The sequence below is a fragment of the Octopus bimaculoides genome, chromosome 29 (assembly GCF_046866305.1).
Source record: "Octopus bimaculoides isolate indiv1 chromosome 29, ASM4686630v1, whole genome shotgun sequence".
Taxonomy (NCBI): domain Eukaryota; kingdom Metazoa; phylum Mollusca; class Cephalopoda; order Octopoda; family Octopodidae; genus Octopus; species Octopus bimaculoides.
Genome location: NC_142956.1, coordinates 7,066,924 through 7,079,516, shown reverse-complemented (window position 1 = coordinate 7,079,516; position 12,593 = coordinate 7,066,924). Strand labels below are relative to the sequence as shown.

Genomic DNA, 12,593 nt, shown 5'->3' with positions numbered 1-12,593 from the left:
AATTTAATATGCGTGTGAGTTTGAATATCTGTGTATTTATCTTAGGTCACTTATCGGAGCATGCGCTTTACCTAGTGTCATTGCATCCACCATTTACCTGTATAAGATCGGGTCGGCCCGGGATAGCCTACAATCATTCTAAGCTGTTGATCACGAATCATGCATGTAACAGGGTGCAACCAAGTTTCTAAGTACAGTCTTTGGTTCGATACGAAATCGGGTGAATCATCGCACATTATCCTTCAAAGCATTCTGATTACAAAGACTTTCAGGCAGCTCCTAGGGGCAAGGGACAGTGACTAAGCTTCGTAACTGTAGAGCAAAGTACGGTATACATTACCAGGAGAAATCCAAGATTATAACAAATATAAGTCATCACCCCCCAAAAAAGTTGAAATGGAATAGGTGGACCAATTTGTTTGCCTAGTAAGATACGGGATGCACCAACAACCCTAGTCCAGCCAAACAACAACTGAACATGTTAAACCCACTATTTTCATTAATATTCAATAAAATGGTTCATTGGATATGTTAGCGCCAGCCATTATACATATATTAATGATATGTATCACTTTTCATACTTTACCTTTCTTAGAGATTATAAAATATCATCCATGACGCATTCTAAATCGCTGTATGATCCAAGCCTATGAACTAACCAACAGAAAAGGCAGACGGTGTATTTACGGATTTTCCAGACTTTTATCAACACTATAATTTCTCTGCTGCCATTAACAAACGAAATGAAATCGCGTGGTGTTCATGCGTTTGCCAGTTGGAAATGAACTGAATGAATCTGATGAAGGATCCTTTCGTCTCTATACAACTCACAACACTGTTATTATTGAGATATTTATGTTTGTATCTTTATTTTCACACTCAGTACGTTTGTGGCGTGTGTTTCATTTATAATTCTAATAATATATACTTCTATGTTTGTATCTCTTTATAGGCTGGACGAATTCGTTTCTATTTCATCTGATTTACAATTCAACATTTAAGAATATCAAAGAAGATATAAAAACTGCTGAAAACGTATCTAGAGCTGTGAGTAGTTATGAATTCTTTGACTTTCATAATCTTTTTAACTTTCTCTCTATCTCTCTATCTCTCTCACGTATCTCTTCACATATATACACACACGTATACATATACACGCACACATACACATACACATATATATCTTCTTTTATTCTTTTTCTCATTCCAGTCATTTGACTGCCGGCATAAACGGGATGTTTTCTCTGTCCGGAACCCATATATCTAAGTCTTCATTTGCTCTACATAAACCTATTAAAACATTTTGGAATCAAGATGATTCCGGAAATGTAAATCTGCCCTTCATTCGATTCTTGAACATACAGTATTCGGACCTGATTTAAAAGCACTTGGTTTACTATTCCCAGCAGGTAAAGCTTGACTGATTCACACCACACCGTTGGTGTTTGTTAGATGACGTCAGAGATAAGCGACATTCACGTCCTTAATTTTATTCGAGATAAGGACATTCGTATTCAACTTGGGACTGAAACAATAGTATGATTGCATTACAGAAGTAATTCTCATCTTCGACGGGGCTATATACACATTATAGATGTATTTTAGAGATATCGTTTAGATCTGTTTAGTTTCGGACCGCAGGCTCAATTACAGCTTCGACTGAGAAAGTCCAAAATCTATGTGGTGTTCGGGATTTAAGTTAGTGTGTACATATATATATTTATGTGTGTGTGTCTGTGTGTGTGCGTGTGTGGGGTGTGTGGGTGGGTGCCTGTGTGTGTGTGTGTGTACTTCATAGAATAAAAGTTAAACAACAACTGAATAATGAATTCAATAACATTATTAAATATCATTCATGTCTTCGAGAAATGATGACAGTCACTGGATTTTCACATCATCGGCTTTTCTACATATTGTTACACTTCCATGAAAAATACATACTTAGAAATTATTCAGGAAACCAGAAAACCTATGCTATTCTAAGATAGTTATTTTGTTTACCCAATAGGCCAATTCACGTTTACATGCCAGTGAGTTGCCAAGGACGCCAGTACACGTTCACAGTCATGTTCTTTCATATCCCAGTGATCCTTACATTTCTGGAAGGCTTTATATATGATTATTTGTGTGTTTGCGTATGCGTGTGTGTGGGTGCGGGTATGTATATATGTATATATATATATATATATATATATATATATATATATATATATATATATATATATATATATATATATATATATAACACAACAAAACGACACCGGGAAAATCAGATGTTATTTGATTCCACCTCTTTCTACTGTAGAATGTGGTGAACTCATAGTTTAGAGCCAGGATAACATCCTATGACATCATTGTAACCGTGGATATTAAGTGGACTTCATTTGGAAAATGTGACCAAAAGAATAAATACAATTTATATAAATAAGTACTGGTTTTGGAGTAAAATCTTCAAGGTCGTGACGCATGATGGACGATGATTAAGCCTGAAGCAACTAAAGGATTAAAGAAATGTCTGATATATGCGCCTTTGTGGAGATCTTTCATTAAAAATAGCCATCTAATGTGTCATATCTTATAGAGTCGATGGACCAGTTTGCCGCATTTGACCCCAGGGTTGGGAAGGGAAAACAATCAGCCGCATGTCTCCTTTCATATATCTCATGGATTTACAGCTTTATATATTAAGATAACATATTTCTATACATCATATTTTGCTTTTTTTCTTCGAATATATATGGAAAGATTTCATTGCCAGGCAACGCCGGGTGCTTCTGCTAGTAGTAATTGAATTTGTACTTTTACTTCATTATTGAGTCTTCTTTCTTAATTTGCGTACAAATAATGTATATACGACTGTTGCAGATGGAGTATGCATTATCAAACGTGGCAGGAACGTGTGAAGTTGAATATTGTGGGTAAGTAAAATGGCATTGAACGTTTATTAAAATTCTGTTATATTTGGGATCAAAATATTCCATTGTTTTAAGATCTGAGTATGAATTAATGTTTGCATCAACAATGCTGCATTTGTAAAACGTAAAACACAAATTTATACTTTTAGTCAACCCTTCATCTGTATTGTAAATAAACTTACACACACACACGCACGCACACACACACACACACACACACACACACACACACACACACACACACACACACAAACATATATATATATATATATATATATATATATAGAAAGAGGGAGAGAGACAGAGAACTACAAGTGAGTGTGAACACAGGTGTATATATATATCTTCCTTATCACCACCATCATCATTATCACTATTATCATCACCACCAGCAGTTTTGGTAGGATTTCTATGGCTTTACACAGTGTCCCTTGGACAGAATATATTGGTGTGCCCAGAGTCCGCCTGGTAATTTCAAAGAGCAAAGGGGCTACTGAGACCTTCAGATATAGATATTACGATGCCCTTTAACATATAAAAAGAATACGTATATAACAAACACAGAAGGTAAAACTATATATGCAAAATGAAAACACAAATATATAGAACAGCTTATCAAGAAGGTATATACAATCGACTAAATATTCTAAAGCGTGTCAAGAGACTAAAAACCCTAAATAAAATATCAAGCGACTAAAATCCTCATTTTTCTCCCTTCAGTTAAAAATATATCAAAAAAGTTCATTTCCTAAAAAACATAGAATATTGGAGTCCAGGAGCAAAAGAGAATTACACATAATCAAATCAAACACAACTTGGGCCATTCCGGGAGTTCACTGCTGCAGTTGGATTACGAGTTAATGTGCACATCGTTAATGGCTCCCTCATCAGGATACATAGGTATCTCAACAATTAGTCATTCACAGGTATTTCTTTATTAAGAACAGATGCCCGAATATAGAGTAGACGACACAACCACAGACAACACAAAGTGGGGACATAAAACACAAAGCGATGGATAAGATGAATATATAATAATGAGGATAATCGTTTTACAATATTTAAAATTTTCCTTAGGCCCTAAAATGTATGTATCTAGTCCGTCGAGATCTATCACCATGGGGGAGGGTGTCATATCTCACCTCTAACCTCAGTGGAAGTATGTCTGTTTTAAAAGTGTCTTAAAATGCTTTGTAATATTGTATATCTATCATAATGCTATTCATTTTTTGTGTACTGCTATGTGGTTATATTCTAATGATGTTTCTAACATTTATTAAACTTTTATCGATTGCTCCATCTTTTTTGTATGCTACCATATATGTGAAGTTTATCCTTGTGGTTTGGCTGCGTAGTGTGTCTTCCTGTGTGTCTCTTTTTGTCTGTGAATCCTTATTAGGAGTAGCATGTTTGTATGCAAAGGTGCTTTATTTCTGAGGTGTTAGTGAGGTGGTTGTGTTTTCTGTCTGATTTTCCTCGTTTCTATATCTCCTTTCTTTTGTTTTTTAATTTTTAGGCAGTAAATTCATCGGTCCCCTCCTCTTCCTGCTTGGTACTTCCTGGTTTCAATGTTATTACTATCGTTGTTTTCTTCCTCGTTCTCGTATCCTCCCTCGGGCTGGTGAACTTTGATTTGGGGCAATTTACTTTTACGTGGCCCTTCATTTTACAAAGGCAGCACTCGTAACTTTATATCTTCTGGTAGCTCAATTTCATCGCATATTCTATCCAGAAGTCTTTGGGTGTCTTGGATTGTCACTTCGAATCCGTAGCTCCACCAGTTCAGTTGTTTTGTTCCTGAAGCTTGTAAAATTATTGGCTTTCGTCCGTATTCATTAAAATTGCAGCTATGAGCCACATTTCCTTTATCTCGTGGGGTAGCCTATCAATTCTGACTCTCGCAACACTCTTGCAAAGATATATTGGCAGAAGAACCCATTTTCCGACTTTAATGGGGTCATTGTTTGCTATTGTGCGTCCTGTATGGTTGCAAAACGCACGTATACTTTGCCGAACCTCCTTCTTCTACTGAAGGATGTTATGTTGTTCATTATTTGTTAGAATCGATTTTTAATTGCCTCCTCACGTGCTATTTCAATCTTTTTCCTTTTCAGTGACATACTTCTTTATATGACAAATTTTTGCCGTTCCAAATTGGTAATGTCTTCAGGAGGAGTCACTTTAACTTTAATCCCTCCCACTGTATTAACTGTTTGCTTTCCTCTACTATGAATTCAACTAACACCGCCTCCTCAATTTCGAGGTTGACGGTGGAAGCGTTCTTTAGCTAACTGGCTGCAGAAGCGTAGGTCCCGGCTCTAGCAGCCTTGGGCGTCTGCACCGTTTTACGCATTCAATTTTCGCCCCTAACTGGGAGAAAAAGCAAATAAATGTCACAGCCCATATGCAAAAAAATAGGCACTAAGCTTTTAGCAATTATTTTAACTACCGACCTCAATGTAGCATCTCAATTCATATGGTTCCTACATGTCGCCTTAAAATTGACAATACTGACTATTTAAAATCTATCTAAATTACCCTCCTCTTTAACGACGCATATATATAGTATCAGTAGTCAGACAGAATCTGTCAAAGGGACATGACCTAGGTTTTCTACAATTACAGGATTTCCCAGAAATACCCAAAATCCCTATTACTAATACCAACATTACTTATGCTTTTTGAATAGAACATTTTTATGAGATGAACTTTTTTGACATATTTTTAATTGTGGAGAGTAAAACATATTTTTTACTTGACTGATATTTTATTTAGGGTTTTATTCGCATGACACGCTTTAAGATTTTTAGCCGATTGCATATACCTTCTTGATAGCCGTTATATAAATATATATATATATATGTATATATATATATATATATATATATATATATATATATATATATATATATATATATATATTTGTATTATTATTTGCATATATAATTTTGATCTTCTCTGTATCATATATATATATATATATATATATATATATATATATATATATATATATATATATATATATATATATATATATATTTGTATTATTATTTGCATATATAATTTTTATCTTCTCTGTTATATATATATATATATATATATATATTCTTTCTATATGTTAAAAGCCATGGTAATATTTATATATGCTGAAATGTATGGAAGTGTGGAATTATATAAAGTCGTTGGCACGAATTTGATGTCTATTCAGTAATCAGTGTTTTTTGTGTGTCTCGGTTTCATTTGAGAACTTCTTTATTGCCGTTTTATAAACCCATTTGTCTTCATAAAAATGGCAAAAATTGTTTCTTGTCGTATATATATATATATATATATATATATATATATAAAATATACATATGTATATATATATATGAAATATACATTCATATATATATATATATATATATATATATATATGTATATATATATATATATATATATATATATATATATATATATATATATATGTATATATATATATATATATATATATATATATATATATATATATATATATATATATATATATATATATATATATATATATATATATATACGACATATATATATATATGTATATATATATATATATATATATATATATATGTATATATATATATATATATATATATATATATATATATATATATATGTATATATATATATATATATATATATATATATATATATATATATATATATATATATATATATATATATATATACGACATATATATATATATATGTATATATATATATATATATATATATATATATATATATATATATATATATATACGACAAGATTATGCATACTTCCTACATAATTGCATACTTCCTACATATGTTTCAAAGGATTACAACCTGTGTGATCCATAGGGATCTTTGATATTAAAATTGTAACCTTCTCATCAGGGAAAGCATGGGAATCATCTTAAACGTAGGACATTATGACCGATTATGAAAACAATAGATGGATAAGGTTATGACTTGATTCATTTGAAAAAAACCGTTAGAGAATTGGACGCTGCCGGATAGTGGGTTGGACAACACATACCTATAAATGTGTGAGAACGTACATGCATACATAAATACATATACACAAACACACACATACATGCATACTGATACACACACACATATATATATATATATATATATATATGTATATACATATACATACATATGTGCACTTGTATATACATATATATATATATATACACACATATATATATACACTCATACGTCCACATTTATACATATGCACATACGTATCCACGCATATACAAATATACACATGTGTGCATGTCCCCATATACACATATGTATCCATTTATATATACACACATGTATAAATAGAAATAGACTCATACACATACACATAGCTATACATCTACGCCTATTACCTAATAAAATAAACAGATTCGCATATACATATACATACATGTATACATACGTAAACACACGCATGCACATACATACATACATACATACATACAATATATAGATACATATATGTATGTATATGCATTTATGAGTAGAAGATGTCACCAGCTGTGCCAACAAAATGAAGTACGAAAACAAACGAGTTAAATATGGAAACAATCAGGGGAAAAAGGAAAACAGGTCAGACTAACAATTCGATTCGTAAAATGTTCATGTAATGAAATAACGTGGTAGATATTGTTGAAATAATTATATTATTTTAATCGCTTTTTAATATTCTATTTCAGATTAGAGGAACTGAAAGACGTATTTAGTATTAATTGCTCTGTACCTGATAATGTTACTAAAGATGAAGTTTTCAAACAAATTTTTGAAACTTTTAACTCATCACAGACATTGCGTAATTTGGTGATTAAGCAAGATGAGATGGAATTGATTGGTGAAAGTAAGTCGTACGTTTCTTGCCATTTTTATAGCCAACACAATCACCTTCATCACCATCATCACATACGCTGTCGTCGTCGTCGTCGTCATCAGCATCTTAATAAGAATTGAATAATATTAAGGATATTCACAAACACACAAATACAAACACCCCCCACACACACACCCATACATACACATGCACCTTTTTTTCTCAAATCAATAATGTGTCTTGTAATTTATTTATAATGTTCTCTTTCTACTTCCCATTGTCATCTGAATCCTTTCATTCATTGTAGCTTGGTTTATGGAAATTCTACAGGAGATATTTGTTTTCTACTTAATGTGTGTATATCTAAGTCTTATGGAGACAAAGTAGAACAATACTGTGGTGCTGAGGCTTGTGATGGAAGGAAATCTTTAGTCATAACTGTCGTCTTCTCTACAAGAAAGAAAGTGACCGTTTTAGTTTCCTCATGACATGTTAATTCATAAGAATGGTAGAGTTTCTTTATCTCTTAATAAAGAGGAAGATCAGTTCCCCTGAAACTTTACAGAGTCTTCGTGGATGATGAGACAGTCGAAGCAAAGTATCACCAAACTGGAGATATGCTCCAAATAAGAAAATTCCGCTCCACTAATGGCATCAAACCTGCCAGGTGGTGGCATTAAACTAAATGACAGATTATTCATTTTAGCCAAGATAGACAAGTTGCGATTTGAAACTAGAAAGTGAAATATTGGAAGGAGAAAGGTAAAGCATCCAGTTACGCCGATGCCCCAGCCTGACTCGTAATCTTTTATAGAACTGGAAATAAAGAAACCAAATTTGAAATCATGGCTCAGAGAATCGGAACAAATATCACGAAGCTATTTCGCATAACGTGCTTTACAACTCTGCCAATTAATTGCCTACAGATTATGCGGGGTATGTCTGGCTTTAATTGCCAATTAGTAGCAGTTACCGCTAGATGTTTATTAACGTTTCCTTTCTTTTTTCAAAAGTAAAATAATTCTAAATATCAATAATGTATTTCGCATAATATTCGGTTATTTAATATAAGGTTTTTAATTTTTGTTGTCCGAATTCATGGCTGATTTCTTTATCAGATGTTCCTCTTAAAACATCGTCGAATAATAATGTACCCATTCATTGTTAAGTGAAGGCGATTGATTCGGTGTCTAGAGCGTCGGGCTGACAATCATGATATAGTGATTTCGATTTTTAGACGGTGCCTGGTGTTATGTTCTTGAGCAAACAATTTATTTCACATTACTTCAGTACTTTCAGCTACAGAAATTAATCGCGATGTCACTGTTATCAAGTTGTATCGGTCTTTGCCTTTCATTTGGAAAACTACCGTAACCTGGAAAGGGGAAGCTGGTAGCATAGGTGACTGCTAGCCTTCCACAAAAAGCCTTGCTCGGACTTGTGACTCTGAGTGTAATTTTCGGTACTTACTCTATTCATTGTTACTACCTTCTGGCACATTTAAACGTAAATGTCTGATTGTTGTTAATATTCATCATCGAAGAAATCATCCCTCCTTTAGACGGTGTGTCTCTGCAACACAGATGAACCACTAGTTCAAGGAGTCAGGTTGATGAACCTAATTGTCTTTCTAACAGCCATCAAGAGGCAGAAGCAGTCAGAACAGTAAGGGTCTAAGCAATGTTATATCTATCGATTCTTAATCAATTCTGCCAGAGTTGCTACCGATGTTAAGTCATCAAACATTTATACAAAGCTATTAAACCAGGAAACAATTCCGTATAAAATCAGCTTGATGTTGCAGGAACACTCTGTCTTATATCTCGAATGAAATAGAAGCAGGCTCTGCTTGGTTGAAAATTGTATACCTTGCTATGCCGTAACAAGCTGGAAAAGCGAAATGTGTTGGAGATACCCTCAGAATGAAAAGTTCATTTGGCAACGTGGTCTAGTATATTTCTGAACAAGAGAATCATCGACACTCACAAGAAAGAGACAAGTTCACACTTAATGAACACTAATTCAAGGAAAATACATCTACACAAAGCCGAATAATGATATAAGTTCTTTCCCTATACATCGTTCCGTTTTTTATTAATAAATTTTAGCACCGATATCAGTTGAATAGTCGCTTTGAGAAAATAGCATCCTTTAAACCAGTCATTTCATCCCATGTAAAATTGCTCGACGATGTGTAAAAATATAAACAAATACGCATAAATATATATGTATATATATGTATGTATTTATGCATATCTTTGTATGGAACAGAGTATCAGATGTTGTTATACACCACTTGTCACAATGCCCTTCTTCTGCAACTTTGGAATTGGTGAGCCACTTTTGAAGGAATTGATGAATCGTTTATTTGGGTTAAGCCTGATTTACCTTAAAAGGATTACATAATAATTATAAATATTTACATATTCGGAGGTTTTTATCTTTTCTTGCGTCTGTCACAAGATATGTTAAGGAATCATTATATATCATCGTCTTAAAAGCAGTTAGCATATCCAAAAAGTTGTTTACTACTACCACTACTACCACTACTACTACTACTACTACTACTACTACTACTGCTACTACTACTGCTACTGCTGCTGCTGCTGCTGCCACTACAAACAACAACTGACCATTATTATTGTACATGTATAAATGTATATAAACCACACCAACGAATTCCCTAGTAAATATTTCATATATAAAGCGTTTTCGTTCTTTTTCAGTGGTTTGCAATGAAAACACAACATCAGCTAAGAATCGTACATTCTACTGGCCAATGACAAAAGTAGGAACAAATGTGACCATCCCATGTGGTGCAAATACATCAAGAAGACATTGGTTCGTTTGTATTGTTTTACTTCTTCCCACATTTTGACGTTTCAGCTAGAGAACATTCTACGTTATAGTAATTAAAACATCTACATAGATTAAGACGATAGATTTAATGTGCGTTCGACCAAAACATTTAACAATACTATTTTATATTTTCCGCAGTATGTGACATAATTTGTGTCTTGGTTTCACCAGCAATATTTTCTTTCTTCCGAATATTACAAATTTTTTAATACATTTGTTCTGAAGATTCAAGTAATTGCCTTGATTTTCACCTCACAAAATAAACGTAAGGGAGGAAGCACATATCTTGACGCAACTAATTCTATTGAATTCAGGGCAATATTATTTATTCAATTGTATTATTTACTGTAGAGCAACACGTTTTGTTACTATATGGTTACTATAGGGTGGAAAGCGAAGAAAGCAGATCAACGTGGGACCAGTCTCAGTATGTCGTTTCTACTACACTATTTCATGCAATTATTTATTCTAATCTTTAGTTAGATCTTTTAAAAAGATTTTGTGGATAGGGAGTAGAGTAAATAACAGATTACTGACAAAATGCTTCTTCCTTCTCCTAAAATATGAGTTTATACACCAACCGGTTAATAATTGTTCTTATATTTCTCTGAAATTCATGAAATAAAAACGCATAAGGAAGTCTAATAATATTCTATATTTATTTCGTTGTTCCTGTAGCTTGGCGATAGACGTAGAAATGCAAAAGTGTTCCCCATTTACTGGTGTCTGGCAAGAACCGGACATGTCACAGTGTTACACTTCAGGGGACATCACTGAAAAACCAAATGAGCCTACACGTGAGTATTTTGAAGTACAGATATAGTAGGAGTAGTAGCAGGTGGAGTAGGAGGAGGAAACGTATATGTGAAATAAGTTTGTCTTTGTATTTGAATTACTTTACGACAATTTAATATGCTTGTGAGTTTGCATATCTGTATATTTTCTCAGGTAACTTATCAGAGCATGCGCTTTATATTGCGTCATTGCATCCACCATTTACATATATAAGATCGTGTCGTCCCGGGAAAGCCTACAATCAGGCTAAGCTGATGATCGCAAATCATACAAGTAACAGGCTGCATCAAAGTTTCTGCGTACAATCTTTGATTCGATACGAAATCCGATGAATAATAGCACATTATCCTTCAAAGCATTCTGCTTACAAAGGAGGTTAGGCAACTCCTAGGGGCAAGGTACAGTGACTAAGCCTAGTAACTGTAGAGCAAAATACAGTAGACCAGAAACCTTTGTTTGCCTATTCAGATATCGGATGCACCAAACACCCTTGTCCAGTCAAGCAAGAATTGAACCAGTTAAACCCGCTTATATGGTAGCGTAAGCCGTTATACAGATAGTAATGATATCTATCACTTTTCATACATAACCTTTTGTCAGTGTTTATAAGATATCTTTCGTGATGCATTCTACATCACTGTATGAAACATGCTTATGAACTAACCAACAGAAAAGTCAGACGGCGTATTTACGGATTTTCCAGGCGTCTATCAACACTATAATTTCTCTGCTGCCATTAACAAAGGAAATGAAATTGCGTGCTGTTCATGCGTTTGCCAGTTGGAATTGAACTGAATGAATCTGATGAAGGATCCTTTCGTCTCTATACAACTCACAACACTGTTATTATTGAGATATTTATGTTTGTATCTTTATTTTCACACTCAGAACAGTTGTGGCGTGTGTTTCATTTATAATTGTAATGATATATCCTTTTATTTTTGTATCTTTTTATAGGCTGGACAAATTCCTTTCTATTGCATCTGACTTACAATTCAACATTTAAGAATATCAAAGAAGATATAAAAACTGCTGAAAACGTATCTAGAGCTGTGAGTAGTTGTGACTTCTTTGACTTTCAAAATGTTTTTAACTTTCTCTCTATCTCTCTATCTCTCTCACGTAGCTCTTCACATATATACACACACGTATACATATACACG

The 12,593-nt window shown here is 33.4% G+C and overlaps 1 protein-coding gene across 20 annotated transcripts in view; it reads left to right on the top strand.

Annotated features, from left to right (window-relative positions):
* LOC106882312 (uncharacterized) overlaps positions 1 to 12,593 on the top strand; it is a 206,134-nt gene that overhangs the window by 128,644 nt on the left and 64,897 nt on the right. For 19 of the 20 annotated variants that reach the window (XM_089345471.1, XM_089345467.1, XM_089345464.1 and 16 more), the window contains 6 exons: positions 953 to 1,047; positions 2,866 to 2,918; positions 7,649 to 7,806; positions 10,503 to 10,617; positions 11,314 to 11,432; positions 12,388 to 12,482. In XM_089345471.1, coding sequence (XP_089201597.1) covers positions 953 to 1,047; positions 2,866 to 2,918; positions 7,649 to 7,806; positions 10,503 to 10,617; positions 11,314 to 11,432; positions 12,388 to 12,482 — 635 coding nt within the window. The remainder of the gene's footprint in view (positions 1 to 952; positions 1,048 to 2,865; positions 2,919 to 7,648; positions 7,807 to 10,502; positions 10,618 to 11,313; positions 11,433 to 12,387; positions 12,483 to 12,593) is intronic. The other variant, XM_089345476.1, reaches the window with a different exon arrangement.